General features: G+C 57.0%; 2 protein-coding genes across 4 annotated transcripts; one reads left to right on the forward strand and one right to left on the reverse strand.

Moving 5' to 3' along the window:
• Positions 1-239: 239 nt before the first annotated feature.
• On the forward strand, positions 240-4942 carry ARSA (arylsulfatase A). Of its 2 annotated transcripts, none has more exons than XM_046646915.1 (9): positions 240-504; positions 737-987; positions 1221-1461; positions 1565-1783; positions 1857-2026; positions 2330-2454; positions 2540-2667; positions 2935-3037; positions 3135-4942. In XM_046646915.1, the coding sequence occupies exons 2-9, from the start codon at positions 770-772 to the stop codon at positions 3452-3454; spliced, it is 1524 nt and encodes a 507-aa protein (XP_046502871.1). In that variant the 5' UTR covers positions 240-504; positions 737-769; the 3' UTR covers positions 3455-4942. The 2 variants fall into 2 exon arrangements, with proteins under 2 accessions (XP_046502871.1, XP_046502870.1); XM_046646914.1 differs by having other exon boundaries at positions 240-438.
• Positions 4943-12942: 8000 nt separating this feature from the next.
• Positions 12943-23952, reverse strand: MAPK8IP2 (mitogen-activated protein kinase 8 interacting protein 2). Of its 2 annotated transcripts, XM_046646227.1 has the most exons (13): positions 23675-23952; positions 22615-22720; positions 20979-21278; positions 20745-20838; positions 19442-20662; positions 19019-19094; positions 18721-18893; positions 18525-18634; positions 17747-17851; positions 17531-17601; positions 14670-14768; positions 14149-14245; positions 12943-14076 (listed from the first exon to the last, which is right to left on the reverse strand). In XM_046646227.1, exons 1-12 carry the CDS (start codon positions 23737-23739, stop codon positions 14173-14175), a joined length of 2493 nt encoding a protein of 830 aa, XP_046502183.1. In that variant the 5' UTR covers positions 23740-23952; the 3' UTR covers positions 12943-14076; positions 14149-14172. The 2 variants fall into 2 exon arrangements, with proteins under 2 accessions (XP_046502183.1, XP_046502182.1); XM_046646226.1 differs by having other exon boundaries at positions 12943-14245.
• Positions 23953-25620: the final 1668 nt, after the last annotated feature.

The raw sequence follows: 25620 nt of genomic DNA on the forward strand, positions 1-25620 counted from the left end.
CCGCGCGGACTTCCGCGGAGCCCGCCCCCGCCCCCGCCCCCGCCCCCGCCCCCGCCCCAGTCAGGCCCCGCCCCGCGCTCCTGGCGCCAACGGCTCGGGGCGCAGAGCGAGTCCGCGCGCGCGCACGACCAAGACGGCGCCCCGCCCGGCCCGCGCAGGTCCCGCCCAACCCCGCCCCGCCCCTCCCTGCCCCTGGGCCGCCGCGCAGGGGTCACGGGACCACTGGGCGGGCCGGGGCGGGGCTGGGCCGAGGCGGAAGCGCCTGCGGAGGGCGCTGCTGCCAGGTCTTCGGCAGCGACGCCTGCTTGGCTGTATATAGCCTTCGTCCCACCGCGCTAGACCCGGTGGGTCAGTGTCATGTGACTTCTGCCCGTGACCAGGATCCTGGGCCGGGACCTCTAGGTGCAGCGGGTCAGATCTCCGCCCGAGAATCTGAAGGTGTTCTGGTCCCTGAGGGTCTCCGGGGAGTATATCCCAGGCCATGGTCTCCTGGGTTTTGTTGGGGTATGGGGTTTCTGGGTGCTGAGTCCGCTTGGACTTCAAGGAAGAGGGTTGTCGGGGTGGGCGGTATCTTTGAGTCTGGGGTCTGGGTTCTCAGGGGAGGGTAGCGCCCGGGTCTGAGTTTTCAGGGCAGGGTAAGTGCCTGCGTCTGGGGTCTCAAGAGAGGGTAGCGCCTGGCTCTGGGGTTTCAGGGTTAGGTAGAGCTTGCTGGAGCCAGTTTGCCTTGCCTCTCAAGGGTCTGGTGATAGGCCCATCTGTGCTGTGAGCCATGGTGGCGCCGTGGGCCCTCGCTCTGGCCTTGGCCTCAGGCCTGGCAGCTGCCAACCCACCTAACATCCTGCTGATCTTTGCCGATGACCTGGGCTACGGGGACCTGGGCTCCTATGGGCACCCTAGTTCCACCACCCCCAACCTAGACCAGCTGGCCGCAGGCGGGCTGCGGTTCACGGACTTCTATGTGCCAGTGTCTCTGTGCACGCCGTCCCGGTGAGTGAGAGTCAGGGGAGCTCGCACCTGCACCTCCACCCCACCCCACCCCACCCCACTCCACCCATCCAGTTCCTCCCAGAGTCACTCTGAGTGCAGTGGGGGAGGAAGAGGGTGTGTGTCCCTCTCTATGGAGAAGCTCGCCTTTCTGTCTTTCTCGCTGTCTCCTCTTCTTGTGTTCATCTCAGTCTTAGTTTCTCTCTGTCTCACGGACTCTGTGACTTGTCCTGTAGGGCTGCCCTCCTGACTGGCCGACTCCCAGTTCGGATGGGCCTGTACCCTGGAGTTCTGGAGCCCAGCTCCCGCGGGGGCCTGCCCCTGGAGGAGGTGACCCTCGCTGAGGTCTTGGCTGCCCGAGGCTACCTCACAGGGATGGCCGGCAAGTGGCACCTTGGGGTGGGGCCTGAAGGGGCCTTTCTGCCCCCCCACCAGGGCTTCCATCGATTCCTGGGCATCCCATACTCCCATGACCAGGTAGGAACTGCCAGGGCCCTCAGCTACCCTCCTGCCCACCTCCCATCAGTCCCCTTCCTCTTGGCCCCCCGGACCAGACACCTGAGTGGAGCTGCTCCCCCAGGGCCCTTGCCAGAACCTGACCTGCTTCCCACCGGCCACCCCCTGTGATGGCAGCTGTGACCAGGGCCTGGTCCCTATCCCACTGTTGGCCAACCTATCCGTGGAGGTGCAGCCCCCCTGGCTGCCTGGACTTGAGGCCCGCTACGTGGCTTTCGCCCGTGACCTCATGGCTGATGCCCAGCGCCAGGGCCGCCCGTTCTTCCTGTACTACGCCTCTCACGTGAGTGACCCTGGCCCCCTCTCTGGGCTGCCCATGACCCCTACCCAAGGCTAACTCCAGTCTCTGCCCTCAGCACACCCACTACCCCCAGTTCAGTGGGCAGAGCTTTGCAGGGCGCTCAGGCCGCGGGCCATTTGGGGACTCCCTGATGGAGCTGGATGCGGCTGTGGGGGCCCTGATGACGGCTGTGGGGGACCTGGGACTGCTTGGAGAGACACTGGTCATCTTCGCTGCAGACAACGGGTATGCCAGCCCAGGGCATGGGGATGCTGGTTGATCCCTCACAGACGTAGAAAGGATAAGAGGACATAGTGGGCTAAGGGGTCTTGGGAGATGCCAGAGATATGTTATGGTGACCCACAGGTGTGTGTGGGAGGCTGGGGGCCAGAGTATGTGGAAGTGCTGGTCTTGGTAGGACAGGGAAGGGACAGGCATATACTGGCCATTTCTGTGCACAGCATGTAACTTAGAAGTCTGGGGCTGGGGCTACCAGGTCCGATCAGAGTCCCTGGGCTCCTCATTGCTGACCACCTCCTTGTGTCCCAGACCTGAGACCATGCGGATGTCCCGCGGTGGCTGCTCTGGCCTCCTGCGATGCGGAAAGGGAACCACCTTCGAAGGGGGTGTCCGAGAGCCTGCCTTGGCCTTCTGGCCAGGCCACATCGCTCCCGGTCAGTCTTCAGGCCCTCTCCTTGTGGACTCCTGGCCCCACCTCCCCAACCCTGATGGAGTGACTGCACAGCCCTCTGCCCCCAGGTGTGACCCATGAACTGGCCAGCTCCCTGGATCTACTGCCCACCCTGGCAGCCCTGACAGGGGCCCCGCTACCCAACATCACCTTGGATGGCGTTGACCTCAGCCCCCTGTTACTGGGCACAGGCAAGGTAAGGCCAGCGACCCTGCGACCCTCCACCCTTGGCTCCCCCACCCCTGCTTACCCTTGCCAGTAGTGAGCCTGGGCAGCACCCGAGCCCCTAGGCCTGGGCAGACCCTCTGTTGAGTGGCATCCAGATGGTGCTGCCTCTGGGGTTCCTGAGTGGGCAGGGAGCAGCCACACATCCAGAGCTTCTCGCAGGCTGATGACTCTGGGTATGTGCAGATCAGTGCCTGGGGGCCCCTCCCCACCTCATGACCCCTGACCTTTTCCCAAGAGCCCCCGGCAGACTGTCTTCTTCTATCCGGCCAACCCAGATGAGGTCCGTGGGGTCTTTGCTGTGCGGAGTGGGAAGTACAAGGCTCACTTCTTCACCCAGGGTAACTGCCTCTCCCCAGCCCTGCCCACCCCCTCAGGGGCCAGGCCTGGCCCCTCTTCTCCCTCTTGCCCTGTGCACAGATGAGCCCCCCTCCCCAGGCTCTGCCCACAGTGACACCACAGCAGACCCTGCCTGCCACGCCTCCAGCCCTCTGACCGCCCATGAGCCCCCGCTGCTCTTTGACCTGTCTGAGGACCCCAGTGAGAACTACAACCTCTTGGAGGGTGTGGCCAAGGTCACCTCAGAGACACTGCAGGCACTGAAGCATCTTCAGCTGCTCAAGGCCCAGTTTGATGCTACCATGACCTTCAGCCCCAGCCAGATGGCCCGGGGCGAAGACCCTGCCCTGCAGATCTGCTGTCAGCCCAGCTGCACCCCCTGGCCATCCTGCTGCCACTGCCCGGAGCCCCATACCTGAGGGCACTGGCAGAGGCCAGCCCAGGGCCCCTTGCTCTGCCCAGAGACATGGTTCATTGCTGTGGCTTGGGTGTGTGGAGGTGGTTTGTACCTGATAATGTGAATAACACCAGCTGACACCTGTAGGTCTAATAATTCATCTAATTCTTGTGATAGCCCCGAGGTGGGGACTGTTCTCTGCCTGTGTTACAAATGAGGAAACTGAGGCACAGAGAGGTCCAGCGACTTGTCACACAGCCAGTAAGAGGTTGGGCTGGGATCTGAACCCAGGCGTCCTGACTCTGGAGCTGCCCCCCACCTAGGTGCTCACATACGTCAGTGCATGCAAGCCTGGGGCATGAGCATGAGCATATCCATTCACAAGAGCAGGACTGGTGCTTTTATGTGCCAGGAACAGGGTGGGAGGGCACGTGAGCATGGTGGACAGAAGGCCCTACAGATACAAGACGTGAGAGCCAGGTTTCTCCTGAAAGAAGCGTTCCTAGAGGCACAGGCTCCAGCCCGTCCCGGCTCTTACCAGAGACCTGTCTGAAGGCCAGCACCTTCCAGGTGGGGAGCTGAGCTGGGGGCTCCTGCCAGCTCCCAGGAAGGCACATTAGCAGCACCTGAAACAGCCCCCAACCCCACCCCACCCCCCCCACCTCTCCCACTTCCACAGCTCTGCATTTCCCACCTGCACACACATTTCCTGTCTCCTGGCTTCAGCTTTGACCCTTTATGAGCTATTCTCCACCCAGCAGACAAAGTGATGTCTTAAAAACATATGTCAGGTTTGGTGGCATTCCTACTGAAAACTCTGCAGCCTTCCCATCATGCTCAGAGTAAAATCCAAACTCCTTAGAGTGGCCTGCCCTACCCCCTGACCCGACACCCCTTGCTCCTCAGCCCTAGTGTCTTAGCCTGGCTGTAGCTTCATCCAGTCAACGTGCTCACCATTGGCTCTGCCTGGGGCCTCCTCTGCAGAGAGGACCTCCTGGCTGCCCGCCCACATCTGCATGGTGTGTTTAGCCCTTGTGGGGTTGTCTTCTATGTGTGCTCCCAGAGCGGTGGTCCTACACTACATGCTCCTTCACATGGTTGAATGAGAAGAGCACTGTCTGGGTGCTCTTGGCCTCAAAGTGGGTAGTCTTCATCATGGCAGACCAAACAGCCATCTCCTTCCTTACTAATGGACCCCCACTTTCCACTGGTAGGCAGTGGCCTCTTAACCTCAGGGGTGTAGCCTCTTCCTTCCCGAGGAGGGTAGTGGCCAGTCTGAACCAGTTACAATCCAATTAGTCCTGGAATGGCATGTGACCGAGAATCATGGTCAGTAAAAGGTCAGGGGCAGTTCACTGGGATCCCTGGGTCCCCTCCAGCATTTGTCCTCTGGGAACAGTGAGGATGGTGCTGTGGCATTGCTGGCCATGGTCATGCAGCTGCTAAACCAGTGTCTCTAGCCATCTGTCTCCAGAGCTCACAATTAGGAAAATAAATGCTACCTGTCTCAGCCACTCCTGGTGGGTTTTCTGTTACTTGCAGGCGAAAGCACTCTTGCTGGAATGACCTGTGAATGGGATACACGTGGGGGGGGGGGGGGGGCACATGCACAGACGCAGGTGGCCTCCTGAGTCAGACTGTACAGCATGCTGAAGGCCTCTTTGTGTTTTCCGTGTGACTCTCCCATCACTTCTAGTCTGGTTTGGGGGCTGCACTGACTATGCCTCCCAATCCTGCTGTGCCTTGGGGCTGCTCCCATAGGGGAGTGGTTTCCTTGGGAGGGGTCCAGTAGTCACTGACGCTGGCATAAGGAGGACCCACGTGCAAGTCTGGTCCTAGTGGAGGCACTGGCCCCAGATGGGCTGGGCATGCCCCCGCCCCCCGCTGCAGGCTGCAACTTCTCTTCCAGTGGGGCCTGCAGTCACCTAAGGGTGCCTTGATTTCAGATTTCTTGAGGACAGAGAGGAACTGATGCAGGCACACATTCTGTGCATCACATCCAAAGACCAACACTCCACAAGAACTGAATGAGTGCTGATACCCAGGCACAACCTGCAGGCACCTTCTCCAGGTCTGCCGCCCCACCTGGGTGGTGAGCATCACTTGTTAGTTCAACAGATGTTTATTCACCACCCTATGCTGTGCATTGTGCTGGGGCCCAGATCATCAGAGGGGACCCATCCCTGCTCCCACGCCTGCTTACTGTCTAGCAAAGGAGATGAGCATCGACCCTGGGATCTCAGACACGTGTGGAATTCCAGTGTGCTAGAAGCCTCTACCTCTTATGAGGTGGGACATGTGGATATTGCCTGGGAGGGGACACTAGGGAACCTTTGGGTGCTACAAATGTTCTCGGTCTTGATTGGGGGTAGGAACGTAGTACATACATATGTGCAAAGCAATCATGCTACACAAAATTTGTGCACTTGATGTCATGTGTATTTTATGCGTGAATAGAAATAGAAGTTTAACCATGATAAATGCCACAGAGGAAGAGCACTTGGTCCCACAAAAGCATAATCATTGGGGTGGGGGCAGATAACTAAACTGGCCAGGGATGCTGAGGACTGAGGAGGCTGTTCAGACCTACCCTCTGCACCCCCACTGGAGAGAGAACCAGGTTCTCCCACTCTCCCATTCCACTTTTGGTTTTGCTGTGATGCTTTTATGTGCAGAAATGCTTGTTTCTCATTGTTTTGGCTGCTTTAGTGTGATACACCCTCATACAGGCAGTCGTGTGCACACACTTTCCTGTATTCATACAGACCCAATCGCAAACACACAGGCACAGAGACATGCACACACTCACTCACATATGTGTGTGCACACTAGCACACATACACATGCAGCCACATTCAGACACACACTTCTCATGGCCCCAAATGCTGTCTGTAATGTCCCTGCACCTCCCCTTCTCTCTCCTGTGAGCCTGAGATCATCAATCCAGCAGGCTGACAGCTTTCCCTTCCACAGAGCAGCTTCCTCAGGGAGCCTGGAATCCTCTGGAAGGAACTAAGTGTGTTTGGAACGGATGGAACAAACACGGTGCTATGGTTTCCCCTCAGGTGCACTAGGAAGGAAGAGGAGATATTGGAGCCCAAATGACCAGCAGGCAGAGGGACTGCACCAGCAGGAAGACCATCCTCCCCTCCCCATCACCCCCTCCTTGCTCACGTGCTCCCCTGTCCCCCAAGTGACCAGAAGAGGGAGGGAGTAAAGGGGATGTTTCCATGGGACAATATTTAAATTCAGCTCTTCTCTGAATGTTTTTAGTTACAAAAGTAACATATACTCATCAGAGCACCCCAGGCAGTGCCTGTAACCTCAGTCCGAAGTAGGCAACGCCGTCCGCTGGGTGTGTGTACCTCACACCACTCTCTGTGCTCATGCAAATCATGTGTTTTAAGCATGAGCCTTCAACTCAATTCTCATCTCCCCTGAGACGCTCGCTGCCTTTCAGATGCTTGGTAAGTCCCGTCACCTCCTTTGCCTGATGTAGAGGCAGCAATCACAGAGGGAGGGTGCACATTTTTAGGCACCCCCAGCCTCCTTGGCTTTTTTGTGTGAAGACCCTTCCTCAGGGTGGTCACAGCTGTGGGGTCGGAGGCATGACCCCCCTCCAGCACAACCTGCATCCTCCTGGACAGCCCAGCACCCTGTTCAGCAAGGAGGGAGAACTGAGTCCCTCTCCTCAGGCTGTGCCCGGGATTCCACGGCAAGAGCAGAAACACTTCCTCATCATTTTGCAAACACAAAAATATGGAACAAGCGGCCACGTTAGACATTGGGTGCTTGGAGCCTGCCCCTCCCAGGGAGCACCCAATTCCCTGTTGAGGACTACAGCCCCGCTCCAGCCTGGAGAGGCTGTCAGTCCAGCTGCCCGCCCCTGCCCAGAAGTGGATCTCCAGGTGGGGGGGACCCACAGGGTCGGGGAAGAGGGTCAGTTCATCAGCCCACAGCAGAGCTGGGCCAGGCTGGAGGCAGGAGCTGCTACCCACTCATCCCCAAGGTGGCCACTTGCCCCCTATAGTGTCCCTGGTCTTGCCTTCTTTTCCAAGCTAGGAATCCTCAACACCCTCCCAATAAATTCTCTTTTGGTTAAGTTACCCAGAGTCAGTTTCTATGGATTGGTTGTGACCATGGAATGCCAAGTGATACAGAAGGAAATTAAATACTAATCCTCACCCCACTAATCTCAGCAAATGGGCTAGGGTGAGAGGAGTGGGACATGGTTCCTGCCATCCATGGGGATGGATGCTACCACAGCTGGGTTCAGTGTAATGTGCTGATTTGGGGGAGGTGGAGGATGGGGGACTGCTTCCAGGAGACACTGAGGCGGAAACCTGGGGGTCCGCCTGTGCCCACCCTGCCATCCCCTCCCAGGGACGTGCCCTCCTGGGGGAGGAGCCTCATCTGAACGGGTTCCTCCCCCTCTTTTGCCACCCGTGACTGGACAGGTCACCTGCCCTGAGACACCTTCCTGTGTGAATAGACAGTCCAGTCCCTCACTGGGGGTCCCTGAGAAGGACGGGGCGAGGTTCCAGTGGTGGTGGGGCTGAGGCAGCTCACTCCATTCCCCTTCCCAGGAGCTTCTTCCATGCCCCTCAGCTGATGTAAGAGTAATGCTGCCGACACCTGTGGGGGCATCAGCCTACTCTCCATGAAATCTCATGCAGGACGCCCCAGAAGAGAGCAGGTGTGTCATGCACTCTGGGGAGCAGGTTCTGTCCAGACAAAGGCCATGGAGTAAGGGGCCCACAGAGCAATGAGCAGGGTTCTGCAGAGGTGGAGGTTTGCACAGGGCAGGCACCAGGCCTGTACATGCCAGGTAAATGCCAGGGACCAGCTGCTCTTATCTGCTCCAATGTGCACAAAGGAAGTGAGAAATCAAATCAAAGTTGTCCTTTTGTCAGCAATTCAAATGATAGCTGAGATAGTTTTTAGGGCTAGATTGTTTTATCCTCCTCTTTGCAGAGCTCCATGTATAAGAGGACTTCTCATTCACAGGTGCGAGGGTGCAGTACTCAGTGCAGCTGACTTTGGATTCTGTGGGTGCTGCCACAGGACAGGAACCAGGACATGTATGCTGGGTTTTATGCCAATTCCATAAAACATGACCCAGGCTTGGGGGAGCCACATTCAGGGAGAGACCCCATGCTGAGTATCAACTCCCATCCCACACATCCCTCCACTCCTGTGTCCACAACTGCAACAAGGTGAGCCAGCTCATAAGGTGGCCTCAGGGGTGAGGAGCCTACACTTCTGCTCTGCTCAGCACCAAGGCTTAATGAGCTCTCTCCGGGGGGTGCCACTTACTTCTCCATCACCCTGACCCTGTCGGGGCCTTTCGACCTCCCCTTGGTGGGCGGAGGTGGGTCTTCCACCAGGCTCCCCGGTCACAGGTTATGCTCTCTGTGCCTCTTTCCAGATCAGAACCACCACTCAGCTCTAAAGGATCAGAAGCCAGGGTGGATCTCGCTCCTTCACTGTGCTCTCAGCCTGCACGTGAGCTGCTCTGAAGGGGTGAACACACCTGGGGTGGCTCTCAACCCGTGGGGGCCAGGAGTCAGCAGTAAATGTTCCTGCGTCCCATCCTTGGGTGGACGGTTCAGGGAGGAACTCTCATGCTTCTCGGAGGAGCACCCAGCCTTGAGGATGGGCTGTGCCTGCCTCCTGCCCACTCCTCACTACAGTACTCAGTGGGGCTTTTGCAAAATCAGCCAGCTGCCCCTTTGCCCTTGCACTTCCTCCTGCCTGGAACTGAACACAATGCTTGGAGATACCGCAACCTTCAGGCAGTCATGAGGACAAAGGCCTCAGGACCAGGGAGGAGCCTTCTAGCAGCCACGCCAGCCTCCAAAACTCCTGCTGCACAAGAATTGCCCTGACTGATTCCACTCTCCTCCTGGGTTTTCTCTTGGAGGTGAGTGCTTTGCCTCACACCTGTTACATGATCCATGGTTGAAATATCTCCATTAACATCCAAAAAGCATATTGTTCTCTATATGTAGAATATAAAATCCAGAGTGTACATGTATTCGTTTTACCTTATTAATTATATTTTTAGCTCTACATTTCTTTCTTGTGAACTGATCAAGAGAAATTCAAATCCATTGCCATGATTATGTGTTTCTCCTTTTTCTTGCCACACATTTTTTATTTTGCTGAGGAAGATTGGCTCTGAGCTAATATCTGTTGCCAATCTTCCTCTTTTTGCTTGAGGAAGATAGTTGCTGAGCTAACATCTGTGCCAATCTCCCTCTATTTTATGTGAGATGCTGCCACAGCATGGCCACCAATCAGTGGTGTAGCTCCACACCCAGGAACCGAACCCGGGGCACTGAAGCAGAGCACACCAAACTTAACCACTAGGCCACAGGGCTGGCCCCCAACCACACAGACATTTTGAATCAAGTATTTGTTAGTCTGTAGTTTCATAACTAGAGACTCAGGTGCTAAGATCATCATTCTTCATTGCACCTGTGTCATTTCAGCCTTGGCTACTTTGCTTTAATCTTTTTGCCTTAAATTCTTCCTTGATTCCCCTGATCTTCCTCTTGCCTCAAACAAAATCAAATAAAACCCATATATAGAAGAGAGGCTGAAAAAAAATACACCAAAATATTAGCAAATAGTTGTCTTTGAGTTGAAAAGATATAAAGATTTTTTACCTTCTGTTTTCTGCAGTTTCCAAAATTTCTATAATGACCATGTGCTACTCTTTATAATGGATAAATAATACTTAAAAAAATAAAACAGAGAAATCGTACTGTCTGGCGTTTATAAAACAGTGATGAGCACTAATTCAATAGGGCACTGCTCCAGGCCTGTCTGACAGGTAAACTTGTCTAAGCCTCTTAACAATGCTTTGAGATGGGTACTTTTATTGTGACCAAAACAACTTTTTTGGTTTGAGTTTAGTTAATATATGTTTACTTATTTTATTTTTAGTTTTTCTGTGGATGTTTCTATTTGTATTTGGAGGTCTCTAATAAGCCACATATAATACTTGAAACAATTAAGACATGTTCAGAAAAAGAGGAAGACACCCTCTGACTGACCCCCAGTGACAATGACTGCTAGCCTTCTTTGTATTTCCTTTCAGTTTTTCAACATGTAGTTTCCAGCATAGATTCTGTTTATGTATTTTCCCTTAGCAGCAAAACAAATATTTTCTGTATTATTACTAAATGTAGTAAGCACATTTTTTAACATCTGCCCAATATTTCAATTAGGTAAATATATCTTAATTTAGTTAACCCTACTTGATGGTCAATATTTAGACTATTTTTATGCTTTCAATATTTTAAACAAGAATGTGTACAAAGCTTTTTATTTAGGATGCTACCCATGACTAGATTTCCAGAAGTCAGTCCCGGTGCTGGAGGTTAACTTGCTCATCACACAGGGTTCTGCAGGCCCCCAGCATGTGTGCCAGGCTGCTCCAGGCTCTGGGAGGACAGGGAGCATCAGCCATACACCTGCTCTCTCGGACTCACAGTCAGCAGCCTCTGCCAGGGGAGCAAGGGGGAGTGACACCTCACCCAACTCCAGGGCCCAGAACCCCCCAGGACCCAGAAGAAGAGGAGGTCACCCAGCCATGTACAGTGAAGGGCAGCAGATGCCCATAGGAAGCTCAGAGGTTCCAAGGGCAGAGGTGGGGTGGAGGGAAGAGGGGACTGGAGAAGGGCAGGGACAGGGCAGGCTGAGGCTCGACAGGGAGCCACTGCAGAGTTTGAGGGAGAGTGGCCTGCTCATGTTTCTGTTTAAAAGCCTCAGTCTGGTTGCAGGTGCAGGTGAATTCCCAGATGTAGGTGGAGGCAGGGAGCCTGGAGGAGGCTGTTTGATGCACAAAGATCCAGGAGGAAACTCAGGGTAGTTTGATCAGGTAGAGGAGGGGGGATGGAAGGACAGACTTAGGGGCGGGGGTGTAGCAGGGAGTCTACGGTGACTTCCGGACTCCAACTCAGGTGACTGAGAAAAATGTAAAACACAGAACACAGATGAATAGGGCAGGTGGGGAAAAGGCTCATGTAAGTTTGAAGTGTCTGCAGCACCCACTAGGCAGTGTAGGCTCTCTGCATCTCAGTGCCCCTTGTTAGGGTCATTATATTTACAGAATCCTGCAAAGCACCAGCCCAGTGACTGGCCGAGGGAGTGCCCCTGGTGGTCAGCTGGGGTTGGTGAGTTAATACACAAGGCACAGAGCTGAGCCAAGCCGTGCTGAGGCAGAACACTGGGGCCCTTGGCACAAGGAAGGCATCCAGTCTGAGGAAGGGAGGAAGCCAGAGAGGGAGAACCCAGGACTGAGCCAGGGACAGGGTCTGGAGCATAGCTGAGCTAGAGGAGACCGTGAGATCTGAGAAGGAACAGCTGGAGAGGGGAAGGAAAGTAGGCAGGTGCAGCTGACCAGGTGCAGGAAAGGAGGCTAGAGAGGTGGAAGGAAGGTGGGCAGTTGCGGGAAGGGCCCTACCAAGAGGCAGCTGTTCCAGGTAAAGGATGCCCCGCATGTCCAACCGCTGTCCTAAAGGGCCAGCCAGGAGGGAAAGATTAACAATAGAGAAAAATGGGGAGACGAGTTGGAGGCAGGGGCCAGGCCCAACAGGGATAGGGGGGTGCCTTCCCTGAGATGGACAAGGGTAGCGGGAGGGCAGCGCGTGAATTCCCACCTGCCTGAGAGTGAAGGAAGTGCAGAGGCAGCAGGTGGGTGGGTGGTGGGTCCCCGTGGTGGTGCAGCGGTAGGGGTCTGGGGGCCATGCCCCTCATGCCCAGGTGCAGAGGGGGTGCAGGTTTCAAAGATACACATCCAGGAGCTCTCTGCCTCTTTGCGACTTTAATTAGTGAGAGTTTTCTCAGAGATGTTCTACTTTGTCTTCTTGACGGCTGGAGTTGGAATGTTCCATGTGCTGGTTAACAAGCTGTTTCCACCATGCCAGGGTCTGGTCCCTGGTCTGTTAGTGGGGCTGTCTGCATGCTAAAGGGCTGGGTCATTTACTGACTCTTAACATCACGACTATATTTCTCTGTTTGCTGGCTGCCCTTAATTTGAGTAGAGGAGTGTGATTTTTATAGTTTTAAACTTTTATGTAGTGAATTTGTCTGTACTCACTCTCATTTGATATCCTTCACCTTGTCTTCCTGGTGTTGTACTAGTCCCCAAGTCAGAAGAGGCACCCAGGTCACCCTCAGGAACGTGCTGACTGCCATGCTTACCTCAGCACCTGAGAGCAGGGCTCACCCCAGGGAAGCCTGGGAAGCCCTTTCTCTGGGAGATCATGTCTACACTCACCTAAGGACATGGTGAAAACAGTTACCTCTTCTTCTGGCTTCTGTGGAGAAGGTTTTTTTTTTAAGATTAGCCCTGAGCTAACATCTGCTACCAATCCTCCTCTTTTTTTGTTGAGGAAGACTGGCCCTGAGCTAACATCGTGCCCACCTTCCCCTACTTTATATGTGGGATGCCCGCCACAGCATGGCTTGATAAGCGGTGCGTAGGTCCAGACCCAGGATCCTAACCGGTGAACCCCGGGCCGCCAAAGTGGAACATGCAAACTTAACTGCTGCACGACCGGGCCGGCTCCTTCTGTGAAGAATTTTTTAAATACTAATTTTAAGATCTAAGCAGATTGACCCTTGCTGTCTCACACACACACACATGCTCACTCAGACACAGTATGCACACACTGATCTGAGCCATGCCAACTTCCCTTGCACACCTGCTCCACTGTGGGTGGAAGGAACACACATCGCATGGCAGGGCCCTCCCTCTCCAGCCTCAGCTTCCTCGCTGGCCAAGTAAGTGTATTTGGGGAGAATCCCCAGGGGCCCCAGAGGGCACCACTGGGCACCTGGTGTGATTTTGGAGAGTACTGAAGGGGTGAAACTTCTCTCAGTTCCATCACTCTGGGGTCTTGGTCCCCATGGCCCCTGGCCTCGTATCTGTCCCCAACCACCACCACCCAGAGACAGCCAGGGTCACACCAAGCAGAGAGTTTATTGAGGTGCTAGACTGCGGGGAGTGTTTGCAGCGGCAAAGCGGATGCTGGTGTGGCCGGGACCCGGGGCAGGGTGCCCTCCTCCTAGCAGCATCTGGGGGCTTGGGGTGAGCATCAAGAACTACTCCTAGTCTCCCCCAAGGCCCTTCTGGGGAACCCCTCCCTGCTTCCCCCTGAGCTCCGTGCAGGACGGTATGGGGGATCCCTCTCTTTGTCCTTGTGGTCAAGGATGGGATGATCCCTTGAGGTTCACTATAAAAATTAAAATTCCTTTATAAATCACAGGAGGGGCAGGAGGGGATCACCCAGGAGCCTGATGTCACTGGCCACCTACAGCCTCGCCATCCTCCAAACCCCCCTCCCAGTTCTGACCCCAAAGTAAAGAGCAGAGGGTGAGAGTTTGCAGGCACAGAGAGGGGCAGAGACAGACACGAGGAGAAAGGAGGGAAGTCAAGGGGCAGAGGAAGAAGGGATCAGAGGGGAAGTGGGGAGGGGCAGGCTCCATTCTCCCGCAGCCCCTGGGAATGAGGAGGAGAGTCCTCAGCACAGCCCCGGAGACTCCCTGGACAGCAGGTCCACGTGCCCCCAATCCAGTCCTTGCCAAAGCCGCACGCAGTGGCCTGTTGAGACACCCCCAGCCCAGCTGCACCTGGAGCAGGAGAGCGGCGGGCGGCTACTCCAGGTAGATGTCCTCTGTGGGGCAGGCGAACTCCAGGTGCACCTGGAGCAGGAGAGCGGCGGGCGGCTACTCCAGGTAGATGTCCTCTGTGGGGCAGGCGTACTCCAGGTGTTCCTGGTAGTACTCCAGGAAGGCGCGGCTGGGAGAGAGAGCACCATTCACCAGCCATTTAGGGTGTGGCTTCAACGTCTGAGCCACCCATGCTCACACTCCTCCCTCCCCACCCACCTGGGCCAGCCCATGTGCCCCTAGACTTCACTCCTCAGCTCTCCTGGCCAGTGACCTGCCCTTTTCCTCGCTCTCTGGCCTCCAGGCTCCATTCCCACCCCCACCCCCTAGCTGGGCAATGTGCCTGCACCACTTCCACCCCTAGTATCCTCCTCCAACGTAGCTTTCCAGCCCACATCTTCCTGACTCCCTACCTCCACTGCTTCCCACCTGACCTTCCCTCTCACTCCTGCCCAAACTCTCCACCCCTTCCCTGTTCCCAAGTCTCCCCACCATCATCCCATCCATCTCCACACCGTCCACCCTAATTCTCCATCACCCTGCCAACCACTCACCCCACACTCTGGGCCACAGGCCTCATGGACTCCTGGGAGACGAAGACGTGGCAGGCGAAGCGGCTCAGCAGAGGGTGTTTGGTGATGAAGCCGAAATAGCTGCAGCGGGAGTCGGTGTGGAGGGTGTCAGAGCATGGACCCACACCGCAGCCCCCCAGCACCTGGAGAGAAGAAGCAGGGCTCGGGGCGGGAGTGGGACAGGAGAAATGTGTGTGTCACACGATTTCAAGGTTTGAGGGAGCCTTTTTGGGTCCCAGTCCAAACTCAGTGCTGGGCACCTCTGAGGAGACAGTGATCTGGGTTGACTCCTCCATGGCAATGGCGTCCAGCTGCATCCTCCATCTCCAGAGCCAGCACCACAGGCCTCTGTGCTGCGCCCACCTCCCCCCAGTCTGCCCCTGCACCACAGAGCAAGGCCTCTTCCCTGCCTTCTGGGTGCCATGTCTCGACTGACTCACGCCTTGCTCGTGTCTCCTGGTACCCTGAGCCTGCCTGGTCCCACCTCTGGTCCTGCAAACTCACAGCTATTTTCCGAGCTCTGATGTGGATCTTAACATCCCCGCTGGATCTGCACAATCCTCTTCCCGGAGAAGAACCTCACACCCTGGCTCTGTCACTCATTTAGTCCCTGCTCCAACTCTGCTTCATATGTGCCTTTCCTGAATTCGCCCTTCTTGTTCTCATCCATTAATAAAAATTAGTGTCCAGAGGGATGGTCTGTTGGAGTCGTGCAGCACTGAGACTCGAGACTCCCCAGCTGTGGCCCATCTGATCCACCTCGGGTCAGATTAGGGTTTCATGGCTCCACCAAAGTGGAATCCACGTGATAGTATTGCTGCCAGGGCCACGTGTTCATGTTGTCTGTGAACACGTCACAGCCTTGTCTTAAATGCTGTGTTCAAATAATCACACTCGGTCACTGATACTTAGATGCTGCTCACCAACCGCAAGCACCAGCCTAAGCAGCTGACATTAATTCACACAAACCTCAAGCAGTGCTCTCAGGGAGGTGTCCCTATCTATCATCTCTAGATGAGGGAGCTAAGGCACAGAGGAGTCGGAAACTTGCCCAAGGATACACAGCCAGTCTGCAGCAGTGCTAGGAGCACTTGTGGCATCTGTAATCTTAAACGTCACAGGCTCCACCTCATGCAAACACAGCACCTCAGCATATTGCTGACCCACTATTACTTCACAAAGAAAAGAGTTAACCATCTGCCTAACACCGTGAGGGATTGGGCTGAGTTCTGGAGGAACAAATATTAGGAAGGAATGGGCCAGGACAGCAGCTCCTCGGTCCCATCCCCCTCCCCTGCCATGTCGTGGTCCTGAACCAGTGGCCTGACCATCCTTCTCCCATAGAATTGCTCCCAGGTCAGTGTCCAGCTCAGGAGGCCTGAGCTTGTGACATCCAGTTTTCCTCTTCCCCTCTCGACAGTGCTCTCCTCAGCCCAGGTCAATATGGCCTGTGGGCTGCCATGCAGACGGGTCCTCATGGTTTCCGAGTGGCCCCGCTGTCTGGTCTGAGCCCTGGTGTTCTATCCCATCTCTTCAGCCCTCAGAGCAGCATCTAGACAGGGGATTCCATCAACCATCTCCCTCTTCGATGGAGAAGCAGCCACACTAGGCTCTGACTCTACTGAAGGGCAACACCATCCCCCAGCCAGCAGATAGAGCCCTCCTCATTCTCTTTGCCACAAAAGTGTCCAATGACATACATGGCAGCCTCAACGTCTGTCACGAGCCTCAGCCCCAGCTGCACTGTGCCCTTCTTACATCTCACCTGCCTTTGAGGACCTGCTTCTTCCAACACTCCATCGAGTCCTTTTGAGCCTCTGGTTGGCCCTGTCTGCTCTCTGGTTACCTCCTCCTATCTCCTTCATTCAGGATACTGGGATCCAGTGGGCAGGAGTCTGGCTGGGCAGGAAGACTACAGCCCCCCTACAAACCCGCGGGTTACAATGCCAGTACTATCGCTCCCCTCTCACTCCTGTCTCTTCTTGCCCCATCTTGTGCCTGCAGGGATCTACCTGCTCCAAACGTATTCCTTTCCTCCAGGTCTCCCTCCTACACTCCAGACCGATGTTAACAAATGGCCATTCTAATCTCCTGCCTCTGCAGTTGAATGCCGCATCTCCAGGCTGTCAGGCCCTTTCACACTGTGCCCCTTCTCTTGGTGTGTGGGTTACTATCTGCCCATCACCCAGGTGGCATGTCACCCTTGATTCTCCCTCCACGCCAGCCTCTACATCCAATCAACCCACGTGCTGCCTGTTCCACCTCCTAAATGCACCGAGATAACCTCAGTGGCCACTTGACCTCCTGCCAGCAGCACCTGAGTCCATCCACTCCGCACAGCAGCCAAAGCCAGTGTGTCAACCTGACTGTGCCACACCACGGCTCCATCGCCAACTGGATTAAGCACAAGCTCCTTGGCATAGTCAGAAGGGCACAGGTACCCCTAGTGTCCCTCCAGCCTCATCCCAGCTGCTCTGGAGACCCCCAGTACCCCTTGCCCACAGCCTTGGCTCACCTGGTTTCCTGCCAAGAAGATCTACCCTGGCACCTACTTGTCTTTTCAGGTTGCAGTTGCCTCCTGAATCCCAGAACTCACCCGCCTGCCTCCCTGCTGGAACTGCTCGCTGGGGCCACAGAGAGCCATCCACCAGACCTCTCACAGATGTTTCTAGCACTTACTTGTCTGTGTGTCTGTCTCCCCACCCAGACCAGATGGGAGCCTGTTTGATCCGTGTCTCCTGAGCCCAGTGGGTGCAGGTGGGGGTCTGGGGGGTGGAAGGTAGGGATTGTGTATGGGCAGCCCTCAGGGTTTGTGGGGACTCTGAAGAGGGTAAGGCTCTCACCAGCTGTTACGGGGGTGGCAGCCGCAGAAGGAGATGTTCTTCATCTGGAAGAAGTGGCTGCAGTGCTGGAACTAGAGCACAGGGGAAGAAGCATGCCGAGTTAGACGGAGATGACCTGGGCTACTCCTGCCACCCCTGTGGACGTCCTTTGGTCAGACCTTCTTGCTTTACCCCACACCCAGCCTTCCCTGTGCCTCAGGCCCCCCACACCCCCACCTCTGGTCCTCCGCTTAGACTCAGCTTGACACCCCGAAGAGAAATCTCCAGGTCACAAGAGGCAGGAGGACGCAGGTGGACGGTCAGTTTCCGAGCAGTGGCAATCTGGGGAAGAAGTCAGGGTCTGAGAAGAGGGTCTCAAGGGCCTTGTAGGGCGTCTTTCTCTCCTCTTGGAGGAATATTTTAGATAATGTTTAGAGACTCTTGGCACTGATTCTGGAAGATGGGAGCCGGTGGTCTTGGCCATTCCTCAGTCTCAGGACCAGCGGTCACCTCTCGCACTCAGCGTGCCTCATCTTCCTTCCATTCCTCCAGCCAGGACCACAGCCCCTGCCACCCCCGGCCTCCTCACTGCCCATGCCCACAAGCTGGTGAAGCTCTCAGGTGCAAAGCTGTCCTGCGCCCCTGCTGCTCTCCAACTCAGTCACAGGACCAGCAGATGGCAGGCGCTCACGAAATGTCTGCTGAGTGAATGAGTGAGCAAATGAGTCCCAAGAAAGGGACTCTGTGAAAGTTGGTCTTGATTTTCAGACAAGAGGAGGATGTGCTGAAGGGGAGGAGGGGCCAGTGGGAAGGTTGGGACCCCACTGAACCAGCTGAGAGAGCCCAAGGGGTGTAGGACGGCTGCTGAGTTCTGCCCTAAGCACGTCTGCACAGGCCTCTGAAACAGGCTCCAGGGGGCCTGCCCCCTGAAGCCCCTGAGATACCCTCTGAACCCTCCATGGAGGAGGTGGGAGGCCTGGGGCCTCCAGGGACTGTGCCACACCTCCAGACTGACCTTCTGCATGGCTGCACACAGGATGCCATTGCCCTGGTGACAGGGCACCTCCACAGAGCCCAGGAACTGCACATCAAATCGCTCCACCCAGCAGGGACTCCGCTTGCTCCCTGGGGGTGGGGGTCACAAGGGGATGGGGTCAGAGGAGTGAGGGGGGTCAGGAGTAACAAGACGTCCCTTGGGAAGGGGGACTCACCCAGCAGGTCCTTGGCAGGACCGGGCACTGCGTGGGCGTAGAAGGCAGGGAAGACCCCACGCTCGCCTGTGCGCATGTTGAAGCCACGGAACCAGAAGTCATCCTCCTCGGCTTCCACCAGCACGGGATCATCCACATCCAGCTCCAGCTCATCGGGATGGCGAGGGATGAACCTGAGATCAAGTCACAGGAGGGAGGTCATTGGGGAGGGGTGGGACTGCCCAGACTGTGTCCAGCAGTGTTCTGTAACGTCTGTAGACTGAGGCTCGGGGCACCTATGGCAAGGGGAAGGCTGTACCTGAAGACAGCCCGATGGGTTTGCTCTCTCTCCTCGCCATTGACCAGGCAGGAAAAGAGGCCAAAGGACTCGGTGCCTGAAACACAGAGACAGGAGAGACACAGACTCAGAAAGAAAGGAAGGAAAGTCCTGCAAGGCCTGGCCAAGTTCCCCTCCCCTCAGCAGCCCGGTGTGGGTGGTCCTGAGTCAGGGAGGGAGCAAGAACCCACCCATGAGGCACTGGAGGCAGAGCAGCCCTCCCCACCACACTCCTCCCCGACTGGGGGTCTAGGGAAAGCCCCAGGCCCATGTCCTGGGTAAGACAGCAGTGCCCAGCCCTGACCACCGGCCCCCCCTCCCCCAGATCCTTAGGCTGCCCTGGGCACTCTGCCTGGGAGCCTGTTGTTCCCTGGGACCATCCCCCTTTCCCTACCGCCCACTCACTGGAAGATCGAGATGTGCTGTTGACAAAGACATTGAGGAACTTCTTGGAGAAGGTGAGGTCTGGGCTGTCTGGGGAGGCGTCCCCAGGGCCATGACCACCACCTAGCAGTGCAGCCCCAGTCTCTTCTTCGCTTGTCTCACCACCACTGTCCTCGCTGTCGTCGCCCAGGCCTGCACAGCGCCGCAGGCTCACCAGCTCCAGCTGCGTGTGCTCATCCACCACCAGCGTGTACTTGACCGCATCGTACACCAGCGAGGCGTCCAGTGGCGCGGCAGGGCCCGCACCCATGCTCCCAGGGGGCCCAGCCTTGTCCGCGGCTTCATCCTCCTCTTCTTCGTCCTCATCATCCTCCTCTGAGCAGGCGGCGGAGCAGGCGCGGCCAGGGCGGGTGGCGCGGCCCGGAGCAGCCCACAGCGGTGTGATGGTGTCGCGTGTAGGGTTGCTTAGGAAGAGGCAGGGCCCGGGCTGCGCGGGGCCAGGCCGGGGTGCGGAGGGCGCGGGGGGCGGCGGCCCGCACAGCGTCTCCATGTCCACCAGCTCCACGCCGCCTGGCCCCACATCTGCCTCTGGTGTCTCGGGGACCCCGCCGGCCGGCGACGCAGGCTCCCCCGAAGGACGCGGCGTGGGAGACAGGCACTGGCCGGGGCAGCGGATGGGCGAGGAGCCCTCGGAGATCATGCGGCTCACCAGGTTGCTGAGCAGCCAGGGCGAGTCCGCGTCCTCGCTGAGGTCTGGCTCCGACTCGGACCCCGATTCGTACTCACTGTTGCTGTCGTCGGGGCCCACGGGCAGAAAGGCAGGGCGGCGAGGGGGCTCGCGCGGGGGCTCGGGCTCAGGCTCGGGCTCCGAGGCAGGAGATGAGGCCTCCTCGATGGAGTTGGTGAGGTGGGAGGAGCGGCCGCTGCTGCTGCTGCCACCGTCACTACTCAGCTCCAGCTCCGTCTCCGAGATGGAGGAAATCATGCGCCCCAGGCGCGCGCCCGCCGCGTCCTCCGAGTCGGAGCCCGGGGACGATAGCTCCTGGCTGCTGCGCCGGTCCCCGCGGCCCCCGCTGGAGCGGCTCCCCAGGTCTGCCTCGATGCCGGGATCCGAGGAGGGCGAGGCCCCATCTGGCGCTGGGGGACCCGCGGGCTGGTTCCCTTCGCAGTCGCAACCTGGGGGCACAGACGACTGTGCCCCGCTGGAGCTCCCGTCTGTGGGTGGGAGGGGTGCTGGCGGCTCTGCGGAGCAGGGAGATGCGTCAGCCAGCCTACCCCCTCTACTCCTCCCCCTCCGCTCGTGTGCCCCTAGCCTCCCGCTCACCTCTGAGGGGCTCCTGGGGGGGTGAGCGCAGCACTGTCTCCTGCCAGGAGGCTGGAGGCGCTGGAGCAAAGCCTCCATTGTTGTTCAGGGAGTCCTGGGGGAGGGACAAGAAACCAGCGCTGAAGACAGGCTCCAGCTCTCAGGGGTACGAGGGGCAGGCTGTCATGAGAAGAAGAGTCCCGGATGCTGGGAACCCAAGTTTAGCTCCAGAATGCTGTGGGTCTGGGAGCTCACCTGGGGTCCCAGCGTGGTCAGGTGGAGCGTGGTGGGCCGGTGCTTGTGGGGCTCCTCCAGGGAGGGGGAGGGGATCAGGGGCTCCCGGGCAGGGGCCTCTGGACTAGGGCCGCCTCCCTCCTTTCCCTCTCCTTCTCCTTCCTCCTCTTCTTCCTCTTCTTCCTCCTCCTCCTCTTCCTCCTCCTCCTCCTCCTCCTCCTCCTCTTCTTCATTGTCATCAATCATCTCAAACTCCTGGAAGTCATCCTGGAAGGAGCAGATGGGGTGCGGCTGCTCCGAGCGCCCCAGGGAGAGGCTGTCCTGCAGGAAGGAGGGACAGGGCAGAGCTAGGGCAGAGCTGGGCCAGAGTGTGACAGTGACTCGTGGTCCCAGGTGGCAGGAAAGGGGAGAACAGGAAGCAATAAGTCAAGGGAGAGAAGCCCCCAGTTCACTCTGCTCCCCACCAACAGCAGTTTTTAAAAAAATCTGGTTAAGATTCATAAGGATCACCCCAGTTCTTGGTAAGAGACCAAACTCCTAAGCCTTGGTGATAGATTCTCAGAGTGGCCCCAACCCAACTGCCAGCCTCATCTCACCCCCAAATCCTTTCCTTCACAGCATTTTAATGCAATTCACGATTACTGCACAGTCTTTGGTCTGTCTCCCCCACCAAGCTGCAAGCCCCACCAGTGCAGGGCCATCTCCATAATGGGTACTGGTGTACCCCACCCCTGAGAACAGGACCTAGCCATGTGGATGCTCAGTAAATACCAAATAAATGTATGAAGGGAGAGACGGCCAGCACCCAGGATTCAACAAGCTTGCATCAACCTCAGGGCCTTTGACACAGTTAATTCCTTTGCCGGCAATTCCTCTCCTCCATTCCCTCCTACCTCCCTCATCTGCCCAGCTCCAGCTAGTCTTCCCTAAGGGCAGGGTTGTGTGCCATTTCCACTGGGAAGTCTCCCTAAAGGCTCAGTCTCAGTCTCGGTGGGGTTCCTAGTGTCCTCCTATTGGAATCCAGTCCCCCGACACTCAGGCAGCCATTCCCTCTTAGTGTCTTTCCCCCCCATTAGGTTATAAGCTCCCGAGGGCAAAGGCCACATCTGTCCTGTTCTCCTCCCAAGCACCAGGAAGCCCCCAGCACTTGCCACATGGCAGTCGCTCAGAAATATTCTTAAATGAATGAAAAGAGAAACATGGACAGGCAGCGAGGAGGAGAAGCAGCAGGAGATGGGGGAGAAAAGATTTCAGGGGTGGAGACACGAGGCGGACAGAGGGAGGCTTGAGAGGTGGGGACAGAGCTGGGGAGGAGACGAGGTGAGATGGCAGCTGGAAGGGGTTAGATCTTTCTGGGAAGTGATCTGAGGACAGAGGGCACCCAAAGCAGAGGCACAGCTCCCCTCCCCCAAGCTAGCCAGGTGATAGGGGTCAGGCGAGGACTGCTGGGGAAGGCCCTCTGTGGAGGGCCTACAGTCTGTTAGAAAAAGAGGTTTGATATCAAAGAAGACCCCAGGCCAAGAGGCCAAGAGAAAGGAGGCAAATTAGAGGATTCCATGTTTCAAAGGTGAGCGCAGACCCACCCTATAACCCCAAGTGAATGCTAAGCAGAGCCAAAGTGAGGCTCTCCCTTGAGAGCCCCCAGCCCCTGCCCCACCTTCTCGCAGTGGTCCGAGTCATAGCTGAGGCCCAGGCCACAGTCATCGGTGATTTCAGACAGGTCTTCATCGTCAAATTCTTCCAGGCTTATGTCCTGGGGAGGCCTGGAGGAGACCAGGGTCAGAGAGCAAGGGCAGGGCTCCTGAGAGAGCCACCAACCCTGAACTCCCCGCCAGGGAGCTTGTCCTGAGGAGGAGCCAAGGGAGACCCCCAGCTCCTGGGCCCCATGGTGTCCAGAGCCCCCAACTCCCAGACCCGCATCCTGCTGTCATCTTGAACCACAAGATCTGCTCTCCAAAGGATCCCCCCACAATCTGAGCCATGACCAGCCCAGAGGAGCCACTTGTCCCCCCAACCCTTCTCCTAGTCCTCCTCCCTCACAGAGCCAGCAGCCTCTCCTCCCTCCACACTCAGCTCCAAGCCCCTCTGGGTCACAGCCTCAGCCTCAGGGGAGTCAGGCTGAGCAGAGCAGGGGGAGGGGTGAGCAGAAGCTGCAGCAGCAGGAGAGGGAGGAGTGTTCTAGGAGCAGAGTCTGGCCACTTTGTCTCCCTCCTCCAGCCCAAGGCAGGCCTACACCCAGAGGTCCAGCCCTCTCCCCACCCCAGCCCCTTCCCCCAGGCTCCAGGCTTGATTTCAGCTCTCTCCCTCTCTGAGCCCTACAGGCCAGGCCAGGCCGCCACTGAGAAGAGACCAAAAGGACACTGCCAAGCACAGAGGATGTGCTTCTTGTCCTGCCAGGCAGGCTGTCCCTCAGAGGCTCTGGCCCAGGACCTCCACCCTTGGAGGGGTCAGTTGCCCAGGCCGGGTGCGGCAATGGATCCCAGCGGGAAACGGGGGGAGACAAGGGGAGGACAAGACTGGAGAGACCCTGAACCGAGGCTGGGGGATGGGGAGCAGGAGTCAGAGGCCTCAGGACCAGAGAGGGGCCTGGGGCTTGGGTCCCCAAAGGTGATGGGGGAGGGGTGGCAGGGTGGGTCGGAGGGGTCTGGGGACAGGGTCAGAGAGGGGGCTGCAGGAAGGAAAGGGCATGCCAAGGCCCAGAGCGCCAAAGTGCGTACCTGCAGCCTGGCGGCGACAGCGAGTGGAAGGTGGAGAGAGAGAACATGTCCGCGCGGTCCGCCATCTTCTCGGGGAGCCCTGCCGACCGCGGGGGGGGCCGAGAGACGGCTCCTCCCTCGTCCTCGCCTCCCGACGCACCTCGTGACACGCCCTGCGACACCCGCCCGCCGGCACCTCGACGCCCCGCAGACTCCGCGCAGCGCGAGTGGCAACGCCGCAGGGACAGGAGGGAGGAGGAGGGACAGAAGGGAGGAGGGACAGGAGGGAGGGGCTGGGACGGGGGAGGGGGAGGAACAGGAGGGAGGGACCGGGAAACGGGGGAGGGGACAGGGCAGGGCAGGGGACGCTGGTTGGAGGAGAGAAAGTGGTTTGACTGACAGGTTTTGGTTGGCGAAGCACGGGGTTTGTGTGGTTTGGTCTCTTTCAGGTGATCAGGTTCGCGTACAGGAGGATCTGCGGGTGGGGAGACATGAGCGTGAGAGCCTTAAATGAGGAATCTGCGGTCGGGAAGTCGGAGGAAGGCAGCGGTCTGGGTCCGCAGATCTCTGGTTAACTGGTTTTTCTGGAGGGGGAGGGACTCATGGAGGGGTGGGTGCGGCCCCAGGAGCTGCACAGACGTCCCAAGGAATCAGAACGGAAGAGTTGGGGTCCCAAGCCTGGAGCAAAGATGGTTAGGGCTGAGCCTGGCACGCATCGAAATAGGCTGGCGGAGCTGTCCGCCTGTAGGTGCTGATCAGGGATGGTCGGAGCTGTCCCACACAGCGTGCTGATTGGGCCGACGGAGATTTCTCCCTAGAACGTGCTGACTGGGGCTGGAGGAGCTGTTCCCCCAAAGGGTGCTGATCGGTGCAGGACGGAGACATCTGCCCAAGGAATGCTGATCCAGGCTGGATTTCGGAGTTGACCGTACAGAGGATGCTGACGGGCTAACACTGGACTTTCAGCACACAATACAGACTACGCAGGCTGGACAGAGGTACTGGTGGGCATTGGGTGAAGACTACGTTCATTCAATTGGAAAAACTGTTTCTTGAGCACCAAGTGACTGGCACTGTTTAGGGCACTGGCATGTTCTGGCTTGATATGGAGCCATGTAGGAGAACGAGGGTTGAAATTGAGCTCAAGGAGTCAGATTAGGTCAGTGTCAGCTGGCGCTAGAGTTGGGGAAGGGCAGATCAAGGTTGTGAGTACAGTGGATAAAGACAGGTTGGAGGAGCAGGTTAGGGGACTTTGTGGATAAGATTTGGCTAAGGAAGGGGGTTGGAGTTTCAACCAGAGTGCAGTGAAATTATCCTTTTTCCCCCTTGATCAAAATGATGTGCCCTGACATTTGTCTAAATTATTTCTGTGGAAAACTATTTCTGAGGGAAGAATGAGGCACTTGAGTGATTAATGCCTGGAAACCGCAGGGCAGAAGGAGTGTGTGTAAGTTGCAAAGGGCAACATCATTCTTTGGGTGGTGATCATTTCAGCTCGGAGAGAAGGCCTATGGCCAGGGGGCAGATCATGCCCTCTTTTGTGCCCCAACTACAATTTACATTTTATCTCAATTATAGTGTTTTCCCAAGAATGGCATTTACTAGTTTATGTTTCCCTCCCTAATGACTGAGAGCTGCAGAATGGAGACACTATCCTATCTCTCTTTGAACTTCCAAGCTCCAAGCACAGGGCCTGGCACACACTAGGTGCTCAGTAAACATGCAAATGAAGGAACGAACGAGTGAGAGGGCTTAGGGGCTCTACCAGGTCTGGGCTATTAAGTCCTTGTTGTCATGTTGTCTTTTCCATTTTAGGAGCATTAAGAACATTCCCCATTTCTGAGGTTCAAGGAAGCTGGACATATCAACCACTTCCTGGCTTTTACCACAAAATTCCACATCTCTTCCCAGAATTCATGAAAAGTTTTGACCCCCAACTTCCCAGACTTCCTTTCAATCCTGAGTCT

The sequence above is a fragment of the Equus quagga genome, chromosome 19 (assembly GCF_021613505.1).
Source record: "Equus quagga isolate Etosha38 chromosome 19, UCLA_HA_Equagga_1.0, whole genome shotgun sequence".
Lineage (NCBI taxonomy): Eukaryota > Metazoa > Chordata > Mammalia > Perissodactyla > Equidae > Equus > Equus quagga.

Excerpts from the sequence above, each read along its gene's own strand:
- ARSA (XM_046646915.1), top strand. The coding sequence starts at position 770 with ATGGTGGCGCCGTGGGCCCTCGCTCTGGCCTTGGCCTCAGGCCTGGCA. Across the intron at positions 1,462-1,564 it reads TCCCATACTCCCATGACCAG|GGCCCTTGCCAGAACCTGAC; the intron begins GTAGGAACTGCC and ends CTGCTCCCCCAG. Across the intron at positions 2,027-2,329 it reads ATCTTCGCTGCAGACAACGG|ACCTGAGACCATGCGGATGT; the intron begins GTATGCCAGCCC and ends CTTGTGTCCCAG.
- MAPK8IP2 (XM_046646227.1), bottom strand. The coding sequence starts at position 23,739 with ATGGCGGACCGCGCGGACATGTTCTCTCTCTCCACCTTCCACTCGCTG. Across the intron at positions 20,663-20,744 it reads CCCCCAGGAGCCCCTCAGAG|AGCCGCCAGCACCCCTCCCA; the intron begins GTGAGCGGGAGG and ends CCTGCTCCGCAG. Across the intron at positions 17,852-18,524 it reads TGTGTGCAGCCATGCAGAAG|ATTGCCACTGCTCGGAAACT; the intron begins GTCAGTCTGGAG and ends CTTCTTCCCCAG.